At 41.7% G+C, this 23,770-nt stretch overlaps 1 protein-coding gene across 1 annotated transcript in view; it reads right to left on the reverse strand.

Moving 5' to 3' along the window:
* Positions 1–23,770, reverse strand: part of ABCA12 (ATP binding cassette subfamily A member 12) — an 88,055-nt gene that overhangs the window by 10,454 nt on the left and 53,831 nt on the right. Inside the window, exons 26-43 of the mRNA XM_071746905.1 lie at positions 23,656–23,725; positions 23,419–23,553; positions 22,598–22,753; positions 21,667–21,844; positions 19,936–20,154; positions 19,088–19,284; positions 18,553–18,713; positions 16,733–16,957; positions 15,430–15,568; positions 13,708–13,960; positions 12,356–12,442; positions 11,115–11,208; positions 9,473–9,600; positions 8,509–8,596; positions 7,019–7,124; positions 2,951–3,005; positions 2,266–2,443; positions 290–405 (exon numbers count right to left, since the gene is read on the reverse strand). Of these exons, the coding sequence (XP_071603006.1) occupies positions 290–405; positions 2,266–2,443; positions 2,951–3,005; positions 7,019–7,124; positions 8,509–8,596; positions 9,473–9,600; positions 11,115–11,208; positions 12,356–12,442; positions 13,708–13,960; positions 15,430–15,568; positions 16,733–16,957; positions 18,553–18,713; positions 19,088–19,284; positions 19,936–20,154; positions 21,667–21,844; positions 22,598–22,753; positions 23,419–23,553; positions 23,656–23,725 (2,585 nt within the window). The remainder of the gene's footprint in view (positions 1–289; positions 406–2,265; positions 2,444–2,950; positions 3,006–7,018; positions 7,125–8,508; positions 8,597–9,472; positions 9,601–11,114; positions 11,209–12,355; positions 12,443–13,707; positions 13,961–15,429; positions 15,569–16,732; positions 16,958–18,552; positions 18,714–19,087; positions 19,285–19,935; positions 20,155–21,666; positions 21,845–22,597; positions 22,754–23,418; positions 23,554–23,655; positions 23,726–23,770) is intronic.

Here is a 23,770-nt window from a genome sequence, read left to right on the forward strand (position 1 = left end):
TGCCTTAAACTCTGCAACAGTTCAGTAAGCATCTGTTTACAGCTTGGGCTTTCACTGTAACCTTGAATATTTCATATCCTCATGTAGAGCTTGCTTTGAATAAAGTGGGCATGACAATAGTAGCTGACTTCACTGCTCCTGGAGGGAGCAACTAGTCACCCTTCATAAAGTGAATTTTGAAGAAAAAAACCCTTCATATTCCTCCCTTGGATCCCAAATTGCAGCAGCCTGCAATACCCAGTTCCTCACCCGGTGCAGTGATATTTAAATAACTAAGCTCCACACTTACCCAAAAAGTAACAGGAGAAGAAACACTGCCAGTAAGTTATTATTGTTGCAGAAAGCTGGTATCTGGAAGGCTGAAATAACTCCTACTGAGAGTCCAATAGGGACTATAAAAAGTACCTGCAAAATGATATTAAGAAGATGTTATTAGGACAATAATTCTTAAACATTCTTCTAGAACTATGCAGAAGCAAAGCTGGGTCTGAATCTGGTCCAACAAGTGCAACTTGGGTTTTCTAAGGAAAGCAAAGACAGGAGGGGTCTCAGTCCTCCTGAGACTTTTGGAAGTCCTGCCAATAAATTCTCATGAAGTCACTTTGAATAGGCTAAGCCTCAGCATTCAAGATTGTGGCCAGAAAGGTTTAAAAATGTTGTGAATAAAAAATAGCCCTTAGGGTTTTCTGTTAGCCTTGCCATCAGACCACTTCATCGTGCCTTATAAATCTGGTCTTTATAATGCTGAGTCAAGTCAGGAACCTACCAAACCTCTATCTTGAGAGGTTCCTGTCTTCTCCAGCTTTGGGATTTAACAGAATTTACTGGCAGGGACATGCTGAGAAATATCAAGTTGCTGAGAGCTCTGGATTAGTTTCAGCCCGTTGAATGTTAATTGTGGCAAGGACTCTGGGGATGTCACCACAGGCTGATTTACAAATGTTCCATGCTGGAGCAAGAGCCCAGATCAGAGAAGCAGACACAGACCTTCCCCATCCTTATCCCTGTGCCTGGACTTGGGATTGCTCTGACAAGCCAGACTTCAGCCCCACTGCCTTCAGACCCCTTCCAAGCCCCTTCGGCAAGGCAGGAGATGCTTGTGCTATTTCCTAATGACACCAGCCCCTACAAACAGGCTATTTAGGGATGAACACTGTATGATTAGGACTGCTTTGTTAGTGTGCACTGGTGTTACCAAACCACCTGAAAAGTTAGGCTGTGCTCTGCAAAAGTCAAGCTTCACATTCCTGACAGATTTTAGCCCTCAGCCCTCACTGCATCAAAGGGAGGTGGCCACTCAAATACCCTTGAAGAATTCACATTTTTCAGCTTATGATATCACTGGGATTTTAAGCACTAGCAGTACTGCACTGATAGAAACTTGTTAGCTCTGTAGAGCTGATCACCATTACAGCATAGCTGGCAATGCCAAAGCTCACCAGCAGAGATAGTCTGTACTCCCAGATCGCCATCCATGAGAGAGTTTGACATTGTGCACTGGAGGTAATTCATAAAACACAAAGCACTTTAGTCTACAGACAGTGTGCATATTTATCCTCTTAGCCCAGTGATGCTTTCCAGAAGTGCTATTAACCCTCCTTACCATGAGGAAACTTAGCTTCAGGGAGAACAAGGGCATCCCTACATCACATCATCTAGAGCAACAAGGTGGTAAATCTACACAGTGCAGTGTAGAAAGGCACTGTAGAAAGGAACTTGCTCAGGTCCTGGAAGGCATATGGCTGCATTACTATCTTTCATTGGCTTAAAAACTTTTATAATATATCATCTTAAGGACAGCATTCATCCAGCAATGGATTTTTGGCCAAAAGAGGGTTATCAGCTGTGCGATGTCTGTTAATGTCACACCCTGTATTACTAGGGTTTCCAGAATGGCTGTCACCTTAAGCCCCAAAGCCTTACCCTGGATGAATAAAGCCTACCTGACAACTAATCCAGTCAGCAAGCTAACAAGCTGCTTGCATGTTAAAACTGAAATCAAGCTCTGGCCTGTTCCATGTTGCTCTCATATAAATGTGCTGAGTGTTTTGCATACACTTGAGAGAGAAGGAATGCCTTCACTTAGCAAAACCCAATGCTGCAGTTCACATCTAGTAGTCTCCAGTGCCTTGGAGAACAATTACTAACATAACACTCTTGGTAGTAATAATATTAAGAAGTCGAGGCAGCCAACTTTAAATAAAGAACTTTTCCCCATCCCCTCCCTGTGTAATCTTGGCACGTTTAGGAATGTGAATTATTTACCAGATCATAAACGAAGTTAGTCACCCAATAGCTTGTCATCCCAATGCCTGAAATATGCTGCAGTTGCTTGGCCTTGGTTTGGTGTTCTTTTACCACATAGAGCACAAAGCTTGCTGTTGTGATGGAGTAGCCAACCAGAACAGACATTGAGACGATGATGTCAAGTAAGCTGTTGAGCCTGGGGGAGAAAGCAGAGCAAGATGTATATGGCAAGACAAAGCCCCATATTTCAAAGAATTGTTGACTCTCTCATTGCAGAGGCATTGTTTAGAGCTCAGAAGCAAAAAGGTTCTGATTCTGTGCCAGCATCTTTAGCTGATGGTAATTATGCCTCACAAATAGGGCTCAGGCACATGTGTAACATGGTAGTTGTAACAATGACTGGAAAGGCCAAATGGAAAAGTTCTTGTTATTATTCTAATATTGTGCCAAAACACAAAAATATGTGATGCTGTAACTGTGACCCTCAGATCTATATGGGATCCTTTAAAGAAACCCCAACAGGAACTGGAGCTTTGTGGCATGCAGGGTGCTATTCATGCACAGAGGGAATAAGACAAGGAAGAGAGTTCTATCATTTAGAGAAAGATTCTCAGTAATTTAGGCTGCTTTATGGTATCCAAGAAGATGGTTTGCTTCTCTTGAAGCTAAACAAGTTAGACATTGGCCAAATGAATCTTCTTACATTACTTGCTCTTGGCTCTGTCCTCCAGGGTATGGGTGAGCTGCTAAGAAAATACCTAAAAAAAAAGAAAAAATTATTGAAAACATGGCTAATTTAGAGCCAAGTCCAACTGCTAAGTAATACAGAAAACTGTGAGAACAGCTCAGAAGCTGGTATTTGTTCTGTCATCTTGGTGTGATCTTGGGTAGAATTTTGACCATCCCCATTCTCCCTATGGCTTTACTTGGATGCACAGCAGATGTGAAATTCAAACCCTGGGCCTTTTTTCTGCATCTTTATGGCTGATAGTATCCTTCAGTTCAGTTAGAGCACTTCCACACCTAAAATTAGGCACATGCTCATAGGTCCCTGTATTTTAGGTTGGATTCCTCCACACTGATGCATTCAAAACAGGTGAATATGTTTAATTTTAAAGTTTCTGTGTGATGCTCTCACTTAATTTTATTTTTTCTTTTATCATCAGAAACAAATCATCCCCTACTGCCTCATTCACAACTCATCTTCCTGTGATATTTGTCTTTCTCAATGCAGGTATCTGTTGATGTGCTAGCATAAACCCAAGTAAGCTAGAGAAACTTTTGTTACCAGTTTGGGAACAAGCTAATTCTGAACTATTCTCTGTCATGCAGGTGGAAAAAAAAAGAAAAAAAAAAAGAAGGAAAAAAAAAAAAAAAAAAAAAGAAAAAAAGCATTTTGTTAGAAGGAACTAGCAAAAATCTAGTTACTATATTGGTAAGCCAAAAATGCCCCTTATGTATGGGTTTGTATCAGGCACAAGAGAAATTTTCTGCTTATGTTCAGATATCTTGATAAGATTTAAGTACTTCTTTACCAAGGTGAACACCTAGCCCAAGATACACTTCTACTGTTCATCACAGTGCATTTGTCTTGTTTGGATGCAATTCATGCCTTTAAGATGAGTATCCTAACAAAATTAATAACCTGGGGGGCTCTGGTGGGTCAATTCCAACCTCCAGTGAAGGTTTCTGCCTTGGTCCAACCAGGACAACAGTTCAATCTCTAAGGTTCTAGCAACTGAGAAAGGGTTTAGGTTAGGACATACAGGTGTCTAAAAAGAAGGTTCTCAATCTGTATTTAGGCACCTAAGTAAATGGCTCAGTTCTCATGGAGTGCTGGAGGATCTCTAGTTGCTATTAAATCCAGGGATATCTGCTAGAACGTGCCACCACTGAAACTTAAGCTCCTTACAGCCAGGTGTCTGACATTCAGAAAGAACTATTCTGCATTATTTTTCCTAAAAATGAGCACTCTGACATGGGGGACAGAAAGGAGGGGAGTGTGAGTTTATCTGACCAAATGCCATACTGAGCAAAGAAATTTGAAAGGGAAGATTTCATAGGAAATTCATTTCAGAGGAGTGAAAAAATCCTCAGTCTCGCCATCAGTGAGAGAAATAGAATTAAAATATTAGGCTGCTGATAAAGCCACACAAACAGCCAGGAAATGTTTCCCTTCTCTAAAAGAGAGAGTGAGAGAAAGAAAGATACTGTCTGTCTAATCTGTTAAGACTTCACTATAAAGCCATTTGCCTTTACTGAGGCGTAGGCTAGAAGTCGAAATTTCCATTTCAATACCTTCTCTTTTTTGTTGGTTGGGATTGAGAGAAGAGAAAGCACAATATATAAAAGTCAAAAGCTATTATGACTTGCGTAGTGACAGGGTAAAAAGCTTTTTATGTATTTTTTAAAAATACACCCAGTCTAGAGTCAAACCTCTAAAGCAGGACTGGCACCTCTTTCTAACTGCTGAAATGACAACACACTTTTATTTGGCCATTTCAATGGTTCTTAAACTGTCATTTGTTTGTCACAACAACAAATAGATTTAGCTGCCAGGAATGTACCACGCAGAACGTCTGTTCAATTGTATTTGAAACTGGATTTACACTACCCCAGGGGAGCTATCCTTGCCCATTCATTTTATTTCCCCCATCCTATGGCTTAGATCATTAGTGGGAAGTGGAGAATTATTTGTCTGGTCATTTACTAGTAAGCATTTCTTTCCCAAAATGCCTAAGCAGCAGGACAGCTGGAACAAAAACCACTGCTATTCTTTCCCAGTGAAAATTGTGATTTTCCTGGTAGAAAACTTTCCCTGTGAAAATTTTGTGACTGTTCACACAAGCTTCCAGCCTTTGTTCTCTCTACAGCATGTGTTGGGAATGCAGAGACAGGGAAAGCAGCTTCACTGCTTAATAATTCAGCTGCTCTGGGATGTCCCTACTGCTGGAAGGGCCAGGCTCAGGTCTCCTCTCTCAGCACCTGGGCAGGGGCTGCAGGTTTCTGATAATCTCTTGCAGTGCACACAGAAGAACTTGAACCTCCTGACCCGGATGGCACATTGCAAGTCTCTGAGGCACAAGCCAGGTTGTATTTTAGGATGGTGGTGCTGGTTTAGCTTGTTGTGAGGGGAGCTGCAGTGCATTGGTATGCAGAGGGGGGAAGAGAAACATGGTGCTTTGACTTGTAATCAGCATTCTGCTGTTTCTTCAATTCATGGCATGACACTCAAAGCTTCAGACCAGATGCTTTTTCCATTATAGTGCCATAGTGCTATTATAATGGAATATATATATATATATATATATATACACATGCCATTTCCATATAAAATTCAGACACATCAGAGCAAAGAGACACTGGCACCCATCTTACCATCACAGGGAATGGGAGACCTCTGAGGTGAGCGGGGTTAGGCATGACCAGGGCATGGCTGGAAGGGCACCATTTGCCAAAGAAAATCAGTCAGCATCGTGTTTCTGCACACAGTTGCTACACTCAGATCCCACAAATCTCTGTTTATACTTTCTCAAAAAAGTTTTCTCAATGGCATCACCTTTCTCCTTTTGATGAAATGAGTTTGGAGAAGGGCAACCAAGCTGGTGAAGGGTTTGGAGAGCAAGCCCTATGAGGAGAGGCTGAGGGAATTGGGATTGTTTAGTTTGCAGAAGAGAATGCTGAAGTATCTGAAAGGAGGTTGTACTGAGCTGGGTATTGGCCTCTTCTCTCAAGTAAATAATGATAGGAAATTACCTGAAGTTGAACCAGGGTGACTTTACACTAGATATTAGGAAGAATTCCTTTACGGAAAGTAGTCAGTTTTGAACCAGGCTTCCCAGGGAGGTAGTGGAGTCACCATCCCTGGAGGTGTTTAAAAACCACATAGATGAGACACTTCAGGCCACGCTTCAGTGGGCATGGTGATAAAGATTTATTTTTTTTTGGAGAGGGGGAAGGGTGGGTGTGATGTTGATGGTTGGATGCTGTGATCTTAGAGGTCTTTTCCAGTCATAATAATTCTCTGAATCTGTGATTGTTCCTTGCCCCTGCTCCATCTCCAGAGACAGACATAGACACTGACAGATATTTGTGCCCATCCTGCACCCTCCATGCCAGCTAAAGCTGCAAACAGTAAGACAAGATGCCCTGGGCTATCAGCAGGAATTTTGGTTGCTGTATTACATAACCAAGGAGATGCTATGAGAGCTGATAACACCCAATGGGTCACTAACACTCCCTGGAATCTGTGTATGTCATTTGTCAGTTGAAAAATAGAGTTGAAAATTATGTTTCTCACTTAATCTTTCTCTCTCATTCTCATACAAACACAAACGTACAGATGCCCACATATCCTGAGTTGCTCTCAGCAGAAAGGTGATATTAAAGTTTATTAATCTAAACTATCCCCAGAGATGACTGAAAGTAGCATCTTTGTGCACGGCACCTAACATGAGGCAGCTATTTCAATACCATGATGAGACACAACAAAACAAATTGCAACCATTGGCATTTTGGGGATGAAGGAAGTGTTTTACACAGGAGCTGGGGTCCTCCCTGCCCAGCTCCCCTGAGTCTTTGGCTAATACAAATGAAATAAGTGATTTATTAATACTTTTCAATATTCTTTTAAAGGATTGCATAATTGGGAATAAAGAAGAGGTCTCATTGAAGTCTAAGTAAGTCATCAATTGAAGTCATCAATTTCAACAGAACCAGGATATTCCCTCCAAAGGGGAGGAATTATCTGCTCATGCAGAGGGACACTTACCATATCTGGTAGACTCATTTTTTGGCAAGTTAGCTCGAAGAATGAAGTTGTTCAAGCTATTGAGATAAGCTGGAAGGCTGTGATAACCCTCTGGATTATACCACACCTGCACACAATTAAGAAATCGAAACAATTTGGGAGAGAAATTGTTACTGATAACATTTTGGTTTGTTCTGCTTGCACAAATGAATAATTCCATGGCTGCTATCTAAAGTCATAAGCTCTGCAAGTAAAAGTCCAATGATTAAAACCACGTCAAGTACCAAATGAGTACAAAAGCACATTTCACTTTCAGCACAAGCAATCCCATCAGTTTAATTTGCCTTCTGGGAGAGAAGAAAGAAGCATTAGCTGAAAATGTGACATAAAGGATGGAGACACTTGGTTTCTGCTCTGTAATAAGTTGCTCAGATCTGATGGAACACCAGCAGTGGAAACTTCCTGAAGAAGCCTAAGCAGTCAAATGTGTAACACTTGTTGAAGGTCAGGGGGAATAAGGTTGCTCTAGGGCAGAAAAGAGCCAACCACCACCTTCTAATTCAGCAACAGCCCTTCCCTCTCCATGATAACTTTTCTTACCCATACCATGGTAAACCCTCAGGACTGAGGGGAAAAAATCAAATCACAGGACATGCACTTTGGGGGGATTTACCATTACCTACTTTAGGGACAATCCTCAGCAAGCAACTTGGAGGAGCAAGTTACCAACCAAAGGATAGAGAGCTTGGGCTGTTAACATAAACACTGCCCACAGCATCCACCTTTGCATATCTCCAAGTCCTGTATGCCCAGTGATTTAATTCTCCATGCCCTAGTAGAGCAAGGACTGGAGTCCATCCCTCTCCCAGTACTATCAAGGTTCCAAGGCATTAAATCTGACATGTGATAAGCAAATATCCACTGCTTTCAAATCAGAGATGAAGCTGTAAGACTGGAGGAGTGAAAACATCTGCAAATTCATTATGCCATCTCTGAGTGTTAGTGAAACAAACCCCAAGATTTACTTTCCTTGGTGCCATGTCTGAAAACAGCACTGCTTTTGCAGAAAAACTCTCCTGGTAGCTGTGCTTTACCATGAGATCACAGGAGATTGTCAGTCCTCTTCAATTTCCCTTCTACCTCAGAGTTCACCCCAGGTACTTTTCACACTGATTCTTTACAACATTTTAACTGAACAGAAATGGAGAAATGGGTACATCAGCCAGCCCCAGTGAAGGTACATTCATTCTCTCATGAGATAAAGGTGCTACTAGTTGATCTTTTCACCTCCGTATAATAAAATTATGACAGCAGAAAAACTGTCTCCTGCTAGCAAGAGCAGTCAGACCAAGAAAGAAGAATGGGGAAAGGAGGTCAACCCTGAGTCATCTCTCCAAGCTGCAGATTTCAGAGGGTTTTCCTTCCTTCTCTGAAAAAAGCCCCAAACCCAAGATCGCTTCTCCCAAGTCCCACAGTTCCCATGCTAGGACAAGCAGACAGAGGTTTGTTACCTTAGTCAGTGTTCTGTTGGGAGGGACTGGCCTGATGTCAAACTGGAGGTCTGTTGTCAAAGGCAGCCCGAAGCTCCAGCCACCATACCTGAGCCAAAACCAGAGGGAAATGCATTGCTGCCCTCATGCCACTGTTGCCCCAGTTAATTCTAGCCTGATTTAAAAGAATTAATCCCAATAGGTGGTGTGTGGCCAAGCCAACACTGCTGCAGGAGCCCATATTTGGGGGTAAAAAGGGGAAACAGAAACTTGGCAGCACTATTACAAAACTGTGCTGAAAGCCTCTGTTTGAGAAACATTTTGGAGCTGCATGGACTCCTAATCTGTATGCCTACCCCACTGGAATATGATGGAGTAGGATGACTGCTTCTCACCCAGAAGAGCAGCATCTCAGTTTAAATCAATGTCAGATGAACATATTCCCTGACAGCCTTAATGGCAGGCTATTTTTGCCCCAAGACATGCTGTCTGGCAGAGTCCAGACACACTAATAGCTCTAACAGCCCCGTGGTGCAGGAAAGCATTCAGCCTCTAATTTCAATGGAACGGCTGCACTTGGTTAAGTGAAGCACACACTTAGACTCCTCAGAGAATCAAACTTGGAGGAAAGTCTCTCCTCAGGGTTTACTTCATGACAGGCTTTGTGATGTTTTCCTCTTTTTAAGCGTATCTGAGTCAGAGAAAGGCTGGTCTGCTCATCCAGCCATCAACCTGGCAGGTGACTGGCACATTTTCCCTAGGCTACCTCTGCTATGATCAAGCAAACCACTTACATGAACCTTTAACTCCATGATTGCAGGACATTTTACCTCCTTTCACCAGATTCACTGAGACCGTCAGCAGAGAGGCCCCTTCTAAATCATCCCTACAGCACCGTCACCTTCTCTAGCCCAGCAGATTTGGTAAGTGTAAAAGGCTGTTTCCAGGGCAGTTCAGAAGAGAGGATGGGAGGTTTATGCTGTACCTTTTTTGCAGGAAGTCTTTGGTGGTTGCCAGAATGTAGGTCTCTACATCGTGCCCTGTAAGGTTATAAAGTGTCCGTGTGGAGAAGGTCCTTCTGTGAGGAGGGGTGTAGTTTGTCTGTGGACATGTCTGTGTGGAGACAAATGAAGAAAAATGTTCATGCCTGTGTTTTAACAACAGAAAAAAAAAATAAAAAAATAGGGTAATAGGACAAGATTAAGAGCCAGTGATGGCAACATTCTGGTCCTGGGGCTGATTCCTACAGAAGCTGATGAGTCACAAATCAGGGTGCAAAGACACACTGCTTCCCTGAACATATTTAATGAGGTGCTTAAAAATAACCTTTGTGTAAATCTACACACTTCAGTTCTACTGCCATCAGTGAGACCTTGAAGTGTGCTTCATGCTAAGTAGGAAGATTTTTGCTGAATTAAGGCTAATCCTGCTTCGCAGAGCATCAGATTGACTGCACAGGCAACAGCAGAGGGCAAAACAACTCATGGAACAGAAAACTCCTGACCTCAAACTCTCATCCTGCATTTCACAGCAGCTATGGTCTCTGCTTCTGTTTATCTGTCAGTCATCAGGAATATTTTCCGAGCTTCAGAGAAACTTTGGATTAGTCCTGTATATATAACTTTACAGGTCACATTGACTGTTTCGTAAGGTTGAGGTGTCCTACCAGACAGCACACTGGATGCTTCTTTCTGCTCATCCATAACAAAATCCTTGTTCTCCCTCATTTTTCTGTTCATAACTTTGCATCAGAATACATGAAACAGCTTCTTTCATGTGAACCTGCCTGTTCCTGTTCTGTGCCTGCTAGAAGTGAGAATCAGTTTTGACCGATTTCCTGAGTTACTTGAAATACTATGCCAATACTTTTAATGATGTAAATTTAAGTGTATGTCCAGAGAACCACATAAAATAGCTATAGTTTAGGGAATGACTGGGAACATTCAACTGATTACATGCCTTATTATAAAAATGGCATCATGCTATGCTTTGAGTGTGATTCTGTACTGGATAAAAGCTGCAGACACATAAGCAGCACTGAAGGAAGGAGAGTTAACTGCAAACTAGACTGAAAAACTCTGACTCCTTGGGGCAGAATGTGCCTTTTCCCCATGTATGTAAAAACTAATCCCACCAGTGCCCAGATCTGGTTCTGTGTGTACCACTATAATGCAAATATCCAATACTATTAATCATCACTATTTATAATATGGAACAGAGTAAAAGCAGATGGATCTAGACTTTGCATGAAGTTAAATCCTGAAGAGGCAACAAATAAAAACTCTTCTTTCATATAATGACAGTGCTTGTAAAAATGCAATTTTCCTCTTGAATACATTTTCACCTCTGCTAAATGGGATGGTCATACAACATTCAAAAGCTTCGTTAAACATTTTCCACCACAGGGAGGAAGGCAGATATATTAGCATGTGAATCTTCTGATGCTGTTTCTTTCCTGTCCTCCCACTGGTGGGGACAGTGGTTATCCAGTGCACAAAATCAACAAGACCAAAAAGAGACAGGAGGGCTCCCCTTAGTATCATGCCTGCCCACAAAACTACTGGTAAACTATAAGGCCCCTCAAATATCCTCCCAAACTCTCTCTCTTTTGGGTTTATTCAAATTACCTGTATGCCATCTGTGCAGTTGCAGGCAGAATACTTGGTTCTCTGGTTTCCACTGATAATCCACGGGCCAAGCATGTCCTCCTTTAAACACTGCCTGAAAATTAAAGCATTTTCTTCTGAGTTTCTCTATGCTCAGGCATGCAAACGATGCTAATTGCTGTCAAGTTTAATAACAGCAACGATGGCACTGAGCAGCTTCAGCAGAAAAGCAGAGCTTCTTGTCAGGTCTGGATGCTTCAGGGAATACTCATCCTCCCACTGCCCTCAGTGCCAGTCAGGAGAGAGAGACGTCACTGCTGCTCTCTGTGCCTGCATTCCTCCTGCTGATGGAAGGAGCCCAGACCTCTCCTCATTCCCACAGCAGACAATAGAAGGACAAAGTCATCTTCCAGTGTGGAATTAAGGGCTATTGGCATTGCAATAACCAGGCAGTCCTGTGATGGCCTGTATTGACTAGACAGTCACTGTAAGTACTCAGTATAGATGCAGATACATGGAAGGCATGAGCATGCAAGACTGTCCAGGATTTTACTACCCATACATTGAAACCTGAAACAAACCAGTCCTCATGGCATTGCTTTTAGAGACAGATAAAAACAGCATTGCTAAGAACTTCCAGTTGTGTCCAGTGTTATAATTAGGATTATTGGAGAGGCAAGGACTGCTTCCCAGATATGAGAACAGCTTGCTCTCACCCTGGCATCCTTTCCACCACCAAAGCTGCTCCCTTACTAATAGTAACAAAGGAGTCCACTTGGAGTTCTTGGAGCAAAGACCACCAGTGTCAAGGTCCTAGAACTGTATGGGAGTCCCAGTCTCCAACTTAAAATAGAGTACAGTTTCCTGTCTTCAAGAATATCTACATTTCTGTGCTGTCAGACATAAAAGCCTTCACTTCAAGCTGCATGAGAGCCACGTATGCCCTCAGCAGGGCTGAAATCTGCTTCACACTGATCATGGCTACACAGCTCCCTGCTCAGAACTGACTTGCATCCTGCCACCTCACACCTGTGAGCAGCACAAGCTTGAGCCTGCCTGCAAAAGGCCAGTTAGGCATCTAACAAGCTGGAAGAGTCTGCAAGTCAATCTGAAGAGAGGCAAGAGAGATTTTTTTTTCCTCTGTATGTGACACCAATATATTAAAAAATTCTGCAGGTTATTAAGGTCTAAATGGCTAAACAGTGTTACATCAGTTCTCTTGTATTTTGAATTTAAATTGTAGAAAACAAAAAACTACTTACGAATTGCTTTCATTCATGCATGTGTTATCTGTTCCAGGGAAAGCAAGCATTGAAGTGACTAAAGATTCTGTTGTTTCATTAAAATTCCTAAGATTTAACAAAGAAAGGAGAAAACAAAACCATTTAGATATGATATAATTTAGAAAGCAGGTCCTCAGAAAAATGTTCAGAGTATTTCCACCTACCACTGAGCAGAGGAAAACTGGATTTATTTGAGATGCTAAATAAACAGCTATTTGTGGTGCTAGCCCTGAAAACCACTTAAGTACATGCAGTACATGAGCATGGTACATGAGGACGTGAGTCACACAGGTTTAAAAGCTCATTCCTGAGCTTCTTGATTAGAGCTGCACACCTACTAAAGTGATCTGCTGCCTCTAGACCTAAGCAAGATAATGATGAACTTCTGGACAATGAAGATTCTGGTTCCTGATGCAATTATCAGGCATTGCTTCCAGTCTTGTCTCAGTCAGCTCTCTCATCTGTGAAGTCAGTTTGGTTTTGGTCATTCAGGAATGACTCTTCTTTGTTCTGACCCAGCTATCCAGCAACGATCCACCAGGAGAAGCAGAAAACATCAGTAACAGAGGACTCAGTGTTCCCTCATCTAACAGTACTGAAATGTAAAGGCATGAGCAGTGCTGGAAAAGAACACCTAAGAGCAGACATGTTTGCTTTAGGGCTGAGTTTTGTATTTCTGAATTAAAGCAGAAGCACTGGAGAAAGACAACAGCTCAAAGAATGACATCAAAATGATACCAATTATAATTATTTTGGTACTTAGGTTTTTAAGCACAATTGGTGGTGCCTTAATCACACTGCAAAAGCATATGCTCTTCAGATGACTGCATGTCTTTGACCAGTGGGGCCTAGGCAGGAGAGCATGTCCAGCAGTGACAGAGAGGAGGGTGACATAGACAGCTCACAAAAGGGATAGAAATTAATCCCAGAGTTGTAGTGGTGGAGACATTTGGTGTGGGGACCTCTGTTTCTCATCCAGGGAAAAAATGTATGGAGAAAATCGTTGTGGAATAGTATGGCTTTCACAGAGCCAAAGAACTTCAATGGAAAACACAAAGAATATTCTTCATATATTTAAGTTAATTTCAATGGAGAGGTTGTTTTAACATCTGAAGCTTTCTGACTGCTGCTCTGAGCCCAGCCATTTCCCCCGGCAACCCCTTAGGAACAGGATTTCTACACGTTACCTGTGCAGCATAACTACAGAGATAACTTAATGACATTTTACCTGCCCAGCACTTTTCCACTGGCTCTTCTTAGAAATAATCTTGATGTTAGAACTGGCTTTTTATAAACAAATGGGTTTAAGGATCACAAAGAATATCACTCACCCAAAGAAGTCTGCCTGGTCGGATGTGCCATACAGAGAGGGGGAGAGAATCAGTTCGGGATATTCGGTCTCCTTGGTTCTCAGTGTCCCAAGTCCCATTGCAGCCATCACAAAGAGGACTGGGAGGATGACCTGAGCAATGAAGCCTCTGACATCCCGCCGGGTATGGTGGAATCTCTTAATGAACAAAGCTGATGTCTTCTTAAGCAGCAGTGGCAAACCCTGAAGGGTTTTTGATCTGATCAGGAGCTGGTCTGGGTACCAAAGCAGAACACACTTTGTCATGGATCGGTGTTTGTGAAATGCAGGGAAGATTGATGGTTATAGTGCCTCAAGAGTGTATTTACCTTCCTGCACTCCTTGACAGATGGCAAACCAAAACTATTCAGTTTGAACATATGCAAGGTCAGGACTCAGATTTTGGCTCTTGAGTCTTAAGCTCATGTAATACAAGTTTTTTTGCTTAATTTAAAATGTGTATATGTAGTGAATTTATTTTAAGATTTTGCAAGAGGAACACAGGTTTCCAGGTGCAAGAAATTATTCACATCCTACCTACCCGGATGCAACTTACAGGGGAAACATATTATTCTTTTTTATTAGCAAACCAAAACTTTTCAGAATTTAGAAAGAACTTAGAATTTCAGAGAAATTGTGAGTAAATTAACTGAAAGTGAATGAATCCTGAAATACAAAACCAAGGCACATAAACAATCTGATCTTTTGCATGGACAGGGTTGTGGTGTACTAAAAGCAGAACCAAACCTTGTGGAGTCTATTCCTCTTTATATTAACTCTCTCTAATATATATATGTTATATATATATATATATATGTTATATATATATGTAATGTATAGTATATATATATTCCTCTATATATTATTATATATATTTTATACTAACCTATAAAATACAACATGAAGCAAACCCTTTTTCAGTACTCTCATTAGTGGTGACACAAAACATCTAAACATATGAATGACTGTTTACAGTAAAACGTACAGTGCAGGTCAGTTTTGAGAAGCAATTATAAAAACACAACTACGTTGTCCCTTGGATGCTTCCCTACCTATAAATAATATATTTATAAGCACAAAAAACATTTCTGTTGCAAGAAAGCATTTCAACCAGGTATTTGCTCAATTCTGGGGCCGTGCCACCTTTTGCAGCTCTCAAAACCTCAGAGATACTGATGTAGCTTGATTCTCTTCCAGACATGAATTTATCCCACTGTCTGTCCCTTTGAGCTCTTCTACCATTCTGCAATGGCTGGGAGACAGCAAAAAGCAGCAAGAAGGACCTAGCTCATAGTTGTGCTGTTTTGCAGCAGGCTCAGGAGTTTCCACAAAGTTTCCCTCCAGTTCTACCAGTTATGTAGAAATAATCCTCAACATCAATTACAGCAATTACTTGTAGAGGTTTACATTCACTCTTTCACCTCCACACTCGATTTCATTAGATTACAACCTGGATCAATTTAAAGGCAGATGGATGCAAACAAAACCCCTCTGTAATTTATTCTGTGATTCATACTATTCCAAGCCAGTGGCTCTAAACCACTGTTGAGTGATGTACTTCTAGTGATTTATTTGTTTTTTGATTCCTGGTTGGGTGAGAAATGTGGTTTTCAACAAAGAAAAAGGACAGGGAGCTCAAATCAGCCCATCTGTCACTGTTTGCACCTGCAACAAATGTGAATAAAACCTGGAGGTAATTTAGTACCATCTCTTTCTGTGAAGGTATCTGTGCTCATAGACATTTCATCACTGCCAATTTGACCGCTGGCTCCAGGCAGCTGTTGGGGCAGTTCAGCATCTTCTTGCTGGTCCTTCCCAAGCTCTTTTGTCAGATTGAGAAACACCTATAGAGCAAGAAAATATGAAGCAAAATTGGTCCAAATGACTCCCTTTACCAAAACAATAACCAGAGACCACTCTCCTACTTTGTAGCTGTATTTGGTGTGGCAATTGTGCATTACAATCCTCTTTCTGTTCCCTCTGCATGTGAAAGCAACTTCTATTTCAGTACAAAATTCCTGTTGTCTAGCTCCTTGTCAACTCTTGTCTCTCTCCTGCTGCAGCAGTGGAAACTTAAACCTTTTCAGCTGCCCCCTGAACTTACTTTGTCCTAATGAGAAGGTGTAAAGGAAGCTGCATTTCAGCTCAGTCCTACATAAATCTACTCCAACCACATCCCCACAGTGAGCCACGTGCAGGCAGCTCTTCCTGCACAGCAGCAGTGAAGAAACAAGGAGAGCTGTTTCCCTGGGATATTTTCCCCTCTATTCTCTGCCAATCCTGGCTGCCTCCATCCTGATAGTGTGCAGAGTCATGGCACCTGAGCCACACATGGTACATGCCTGCATAACTCATTCTTGCTCTCTTGGGGAAACACCTTTAAAGCAAGCAAGAATTTCTGAGCAGAAAGGTAACAACCTCCTCCCTCCTTTCTGCAACACAAAGGTCATCACTGCCCACCACTTAAAATTACTTTTTGTTTCTGATGCAACTAAATGTTCATCTTTATTTGACCCAAGATTTTTCATGGGCAGAAAGGTGACTGGGTTACTCCAAGATGCACCATGTGACTCACTTGTGCAGTACAGCATTCATGCTGAAGTTCATAATTCAGATGGCTTTCTAACTCCCTCCCTGCTGACTCCATCTGTAGACAACCCCAGGTTTGCAGAAACCAGGAGAATAGTTCAAAGAGAAAAACATCATTGCCTTCCCTTTTCAATCTTACTTCAGTACCTCATTTTCTGGGTAAAATGCCAAAGCTACTGGCAAGGTGAGAAAGTGGTACACTTGCATTAGTGCATTAGTATATGTATTGACTCATGAATGTAACTACACACTCGTGTTCGAAAGTGTAAAAAAAGGATCAACCAAACCCCTTTTTCCCCAGCCTGCAGCTCTCACAATCCAAAATATGCCACCATCTAACCCAGAAAGCAGAGCAACACAGCACTGTGAAGTTAATCTCCGTAACATTTCAATAAATTGTGGGGATCCTGAGCTCATACCTCTTCCACAGTTGTGTTTGAAATCCCGTAGCAACCAAGGTGAAGATCACTCAAGCTAGTGTCAAGGGCTCTGAGAAGTGCCTGGTAGGACCCCGAGACTGTAGACTTAAAGGGAGGGAGCACATACACAAGCTCTCCACCAATATCCTCCTTGAGATAAGCCTCTGGAAGGTGGGACTGGATCAAGGAGGTCACTGCTGTGGTGTCACACTCCTCTATCATGTTCTGAAAAAGAAGAAAAACACTCTGTGGTCATTGAGAGGGCTGCAAGATGAAACTTTCTACCACAGGATTTGGTCCAAATCCTGTCCAAATCCTGTCCCATAGAATAATCACTCTGTGGCCTAAGTCCAGGGATGCAACATTTCAGTTCAAATACGAAAAGGAGAATAAAGTGAGTTTCTGGCCCTTGAAGAGAAGAGGTGGCACTGTGCCCATTGTGGTCCTTCCAGGACCTTGCTGAGCTCCCCCTCTGTCCACAGGAATACTGGGATCCATTTGGAGTGGTCACTTTGCACTGACTAGGGGGTTACCAGTACAAGAAAAAAAGCCAAGCCAAAAGAGAGCTGACACATGAACTCAGTTGCCAGCATAAATATGCTCTTTTTCAACAAAAACTAGGGCTTTCCATTTTCTCTCTCTCTACTGCCAGCAATCTGGAAGAGGGACAGATCTCCTGTGGCATTCTGCATGTTACTCTGTGTGCAGAAGCTACCAACAACACTCTAATAAATGCTATCAAGAGCAGATTTCCCTCCTCCTTGCAAGCAGAACGTTTTGCCTCAGGCCAGATACTATTCATGGATTCTTCCTATCTGCTTTATTTGTCTGAACTCCAGAATTCACATTCTGCACCCAGCCTTGCCTTTAACCCTCAAGGAGATCCTGTTCTTAAACAAAAAGAGCACTGACATTCCTGTTTTGCAGAAGGTCACAGAGACTGGTCTGGTGGCCCCACTGGAGAGCTTACCCCTGTTTCAAGGGAAGTGGGTACCACATTCTCTCTTAGAATCTCTCACCAAGCAACAGCATGCTCACATCCAGCTCCTCAATAGTCCTTTAGCACCACTGCTGTCCTTGGATCTGCCACTCAGCTCCCAGTGTCTGCATGTCTGAACAAGCCTTGATGGCTTCCCCCAGAGACAGAGCTGCTGAGAGCTCTATCTCAGCTACACATAGGCTTGCCCTCAGCTGTGCCTGGTGCAATGACTGTGCTGGCAGGACATGACAGGGAGCTAATGCCCAGGGGGCAAAGGAGGATGAAAAAGACTGTATCATGTACCTGGGATAAGACAGTCTCAAGTTCAGACTTCTGTCAGTCTGTTAGAGCTTTTTGTAGAGGGACTGAAGCTAAGCTTCCTGGTGTTTTGGAAAACTGGCCATATAGGTTGTCTTTAAGAAGGGAATTTATTTATAAAAAAAGCATGTGAATTCTGGCATGGGACAAGCAGAGTGAGCCAGAGAGCAGAGTGCACTGCAACCTGGTATCTCAGTGGCTGGGTTATATGAAAAAATGGTCTCAATAGCAGTCCAAGGAAACAGTCCAGCACATTCTTGAATCCACGTGGCCAAACCCAAGGGTTTCAATCCAAAACACATCCCACATTCACCCGAGCATAAAGTGGTCACAGAAATAAGTTATTCTATGAAAGTGAAATTATACTGAAACAACCATTCCATTGCAGACATATAAGACTGAGATGAACCTTCTGCAGCACGCTCCATTTTTGTAGGACACTATGACCTGCCTCCTTTCTGTCACATGGGTGACACAGTTTCTCATCTAAATCTTCAGGTTTAGGACCAATTCAGAAACAAACCTTTTTTTTTGTGAGTGTCAGGTGGTATCCATCACCAAATGTTTCCTTGAGGTAGAATGGTGAACCACAACATTTGAGCCCTCCATGCTCTAGGAAGGCAATTCTATCACTTAGAACTTCTGCTTCATCCAAGTGGTGTGTTGAGAGAATGATGGTTCTGCCTGGAAAACAAAAAGCTGATGTTAGTCACCACAGAATAAACACACATGATTATATAAGGCAGTTGAAAGCTATGCTGAATGAGGGGACAAAATATAAGGTGAAAGTGAACTGTGCTTTTTAGGAATTATTAGTAAAATTGGATTAAAGGCAGCAATAAAGAGAAGCTGAAAGTTACTATATTGTAAATTGTGTTTTATGATAAAGTTACTTTGCAAATGACACTGTAAATTTACAAAAACCAATCAAGATGCACCCAGAGGGCCCACAGAATCTCAGCTTCCCACAGTTCATTCACTTTGGTTTCCAAAACCCACAGTTCAAAGATACTGAAACCAGCTTTGCCATGGGGCAGCATCTTGTCTCATTAGACTACCTTTTTTATTCTTGGAGATAATTTCCCAAATACTTCTTCGAGAGCACGGATCCACTCCTGTGGTTGGTTCATCTAATATCACCACCTTTGATCCACCCAGGAGAGCAATAGCTATAGATAACTTCCTCTTCATCCCACCAGACAGAGAGCCAGCTAGCTTGTGACGATGGCTGTACAATCCAGTCTCCTTCAAAGTCCTTGAAAACAAAGAAAAAACAACCCCCAAAGGGTTGGAACATTTTAGAAACGGAATCTGAAAAAAACAAAAAAACTCATAACTGGAAATGAAAACTTGCTCAAGTATGGACTGCTCTACTGAATGGTCACAGTGTAGGGAAATGATGCACCCTGTATCTCAGTCACTGGGATTTTAATTTAGAACACTTTTTTAGGATGTTCTCAAGGTTTTTATCTGACAAGTCAAGGTTAAAGGCTCAACCTCATCAACAGAGAACACCAAGATCAAGACTCCCTGGGATGCTGTGGCTGCTTCACCTCTCTGTAGAACCAATAAAACCAACATCATCTTTCTGACTGGTTGATTAAATAATTTTTTGGGAAAAATTGTAAAGCAGCAAGGACTAGACCCTTAGGCCTCTCATTCATCTCCAAAGAATTGCCACAGAAGCTTGTAAACCATCTTTAGAAGAGATATTTTCTTGCAGTCACAGATATCAGCACTGAATGTATTCCTCAAGTCAGACCAAGACTCTACTTGAACTTTTTTTTTCTTTCTTTATTTATTTTTTTTTCTTTATTTGAACTCTAAAGACGGTCTGCAATAGTCCTCAAAACCATTAATTCAAGCTTTGCAGTCTCTCCCTTCTCCAACCCTGTTATTTTTATACCTCTTCACTTCTTGGTAGAGTTCCTGTTGATTCCAGTGAGGGACTTTGATGTACCCATAGAGCAGTAAGTGTTCCTTTGTGGTGAGGTAGTTAAAGAGAACGTTGTGCTGCATACACACCCCCATGTTCTTCCTGATAACTTCTTGGTCAGTTCTGATGTCTTTGCCATACACAAAGATAGTACCTGATGATGTTGGGAACAATCCAGTCAAAATAGAGCTGAAAGGGAAAATTAAATAGAAAAGGAAGTTAGAACAAGGAGAAAGCCATAAGTAATTTTTTCACACGGTCTTGTACATATCACCACTTTCAAAGTCAGAAAGCCAGCCAGAGATCACTGCTGCTTCTGCTGTCTGTTCATGCTTTGGAAGGGTGGTGGCCATTTAACATGAAAGGACATCCTTCTGCCAGTGAGGAATGAGAAAGCAAGTACCAAGCTCACACATTGAACTCTGGCTGCTTTTCAAATGTATTTTCTCTTCCTCAGCCTTCCCGTCCCTAAGTCAGACCACTGCATACCCAGTACATCAAGACCCATTAATGCCCTTGGCTTCCAGTTTAACCATAGGGAATTCCTATAATGCAGTTACTCTTCATTCTGTGAAGTTTCCCTCCAGTATCTAGACAGCATCACATTGCTGGCCACAAGAGAGACCAAAACCTACATCTTCATCTCACTAGCCACATCAGAGCATGGAAGGCTGATTTCACTGCCTTTATTAACAAGAAATGGAGGAGGAGTTCCAGACCTCATAGCAGGAAACACTTTCACATAGTTCAAGCAAACAGTTACCTACCTAGCAATACCTAAGAGACCTAAGTAAAACACCTTCTGCTCAGAATAACTACTTGCAAAATGTAATTAATTTTTGGTGCACTCCTACAGAGACTGAAGGAAGAAGGTGTATCTCAGACTGCCCTTCACCTTCTCATAGCATCTCTCTCTTCTGGGATTTTTAGCCATCATTAAAAAGGAAAGAAGTAACTTGTGACCTTACTCAGGATTTGAAGCCCTCACTAAGTTTCAAGAAGCCATTAAACTTTTTTGTATGTCACCTTTGTCTACACTTTGCAAAGAGGATATGAGATGAATTGATAATAAGCTGAGATGAAGCTCACATCTGTCTTACCATTTCTGGCTCTGCTGAGGTTCTATTTATCAGCTTAATGTTGCTTTCAGAGTGATGCACATATCAGTGAAGAAATCAAATTTTACAGGTCTGTTTTAGTGCTGTTATTTAACAACTCAAATAATAATTCATAAATTGCAAGGCTGGAAGGGCTGAAAGGTCAGTGTATTAACCCACTGCCATTCCAGCCCAGCCAACACATGAGTTTGTATAGCTGAAACATACTTTATTAAGCTTTCTTGTTAATATCACTTCAGCTTTGGTGCATGCATAAGCTACCCACAGCTTTCAGGACAACCTAACTCCAGGCACCAAAGTGTCATGGAACAATAAAATTGAACAGCTGCTGTGCTATGTGTTACGGGAACCATACCAGATTAAAGTATGTTCCTAAGAAGAAAAAAACCTTTAATTCTAATAGATGAAGGGACTGCTGAGGTCATCCATGAGCAAGATGAAACTGCAAGAGAGATTTGGCTTAATAAAGCATCCTATTCGGTCTTCCAACAGTGCACTGTTCCACTTGCTCTCTTGTTCACCCAATTGTGCCCCACAGTAGAAAAAAAAAAAAAAGAAAAAAGCAGCTTTAAAGGATACGCACATAGTTGTAGTTTTCCCAGCTCCGTTGTGTCCCAGCAGGGAAGTGATATTCCCTTCATAGAAGTTGAGACTGAGGTTTTCCACTGCAGCTTTAGATCCATAAACCTTTGTTATGGCACAGAGGGAGACTCCCAAGGTGAGATCAGTAGGCTCTGGTTCCAAGTGTGGAGGAGGGGCACCTTTGACACCAAAGAGAAGGGCCAGAGAACAGTTACTGCACTACAGAAGCTGTATGTGCCATTTTTTTCACCTCAGAGGTAAGCAGAGCTTTTAAAAACAAAATACAGTAAACAGGTGCAACTTTTAGTGAAGAGAGTATTTCCCAGGATCTGTATTATTTTGAGCTCTCTGAGATTTCCCCCTTTCACTTCTGCAGCTTCTAATAACTCCTCACAGTAAACATCAATCACTTTTGAAAAGGTCTCATATTTAGATGTTTTGGAACACCTAACTCAATTCATACTTAGGAAGCACAGAAAATTAGAGGACATACAACAAAACTGCTGAGTTATTTTCAATTAGGTACAATCATCAAGCTTTCCTGTGTGATATCACATGATTTTGCAGCCTAAATATTTAAAGAGATGAACAAAGAAACACATGTCTCTTTTGCCAGATGAAAACCTCTATTTTCTTGCATGAACACAAATATATTTCTACATAGAACATTGTTGAGTGGAATATATGCATCTAAGAGAACTGCTCGGTTGCACCACACACAAATAGGTATACAAATATCAATGTTGGATTTCCACATCAAGTAGGAAGAACAAGTATAATTTAAGAGCCAAATCTCCATTCACGTAACAGCTTCCATTTTTTCCTGCACTACAAAATAAGGATCATTTCTGAGCATGGTGCCCCTTTACAAACTGGTCTTAGTTTACCTAAAATGTAAGTTAATATTGTTACCCCTTCTAGCATTCACATACATATCTTATTGTTGAGGGTGGCTTCTTTCTTTAACATCAGCTTTGTGAAGAGAAGGCCTCTGCATTTCTCATTCCAGAAAGGGAGGTAACTGTTGTATTCGATCCAGTAAGATGGAAGCAATGGGAAATACCAGGGAGCAGCCATGCCATATCGACCTGCAAGGAGAAAAGGAAACATTCAGGTATCTGTTTCCAATGAAGTATCACTATTAGGGTACATTCAAAGTAGCAAAAATAATCTCCAGAGAGATCTCTCCCTGATGTGCTTAATGTATTACTGACACTTGGTAGAGAATTTGCCTGATTGAGACAATAGGAAGCATTCACTAGTTTGTTATTCTGCTTGATTTTGTAGCTGGAGGGCAGGAGTACTGTACATTTTCCACTGGGTAGATTTCAGTATGCAAGTGGACTGCTTCATTAGGGGGGAAGAAAAGCAAAAGACTAATGTACTGGCTCTTGCCCAAGGCAAGAATTACTTTTTGAAATCAAGTGATATAAGTAACGCAACACAAAATCACTCAAACTGACAAACGCAGGCTACCATGCTTCATTCTCATGTTCACCCACCAGACTGCAAACACACCCTCCCAGTGTCCACACCAGTCCATGTGATAAACAGAAGAACCCTAATTTTCCTTTGCTCTCAGTTTCATTAATAACCTCAGACATCCACAAAGTCATGCTTCCTTTGATCTAGGAACAGAGATACTTGTGTGTGCAGATTCTCTCCCTGCCTGAGCCATGGAATCAGTCAGTGCTGAATTAACTGTTTTCCAAAAGAATGGTACAGCACCAGCCCCAACGCTTTGCATCCTTACCTGGGAAAACATTCCTTATATACCATCCTAGGATGAAGTAAATTAAAGAGTCTATCAGAATGAGCCAGCACATCCAGCCAAAGGAAGTGTTGTCTCCTATCATTGGGGACTTATACATGTTGTCCCACTGCAGACCTGCACAAAGGAATTTAAAAACACAAACAGAATCCATAATTAGTTCATGACATGTAAAAAACAGGGGAGCTCAAAGCCAAGTTTTGTCTACAGTAAACATACCTATGCCTTGTGCCTCGTACCGAGCAATGTACTGACTTGCATAACTGAATGCAGTTGGAGACAACAGACTCTGTGGAATAAACAAAATCAAAACAAAAAACTTATGAACTAGTCT

This window comes from Heliangelus exortis, chromosome 6 (genome assembly GCF_036169615.1).
Source record: "Heliangelus exortis chromosome 6, bHelExo1.hap1, whole genome shotgun sequence".
NCBI lineage: Eukaryota > Metazoa > Chordata > Aves > Apodiformes > Trochilidae > Heliangelus > Heliangelus exortis.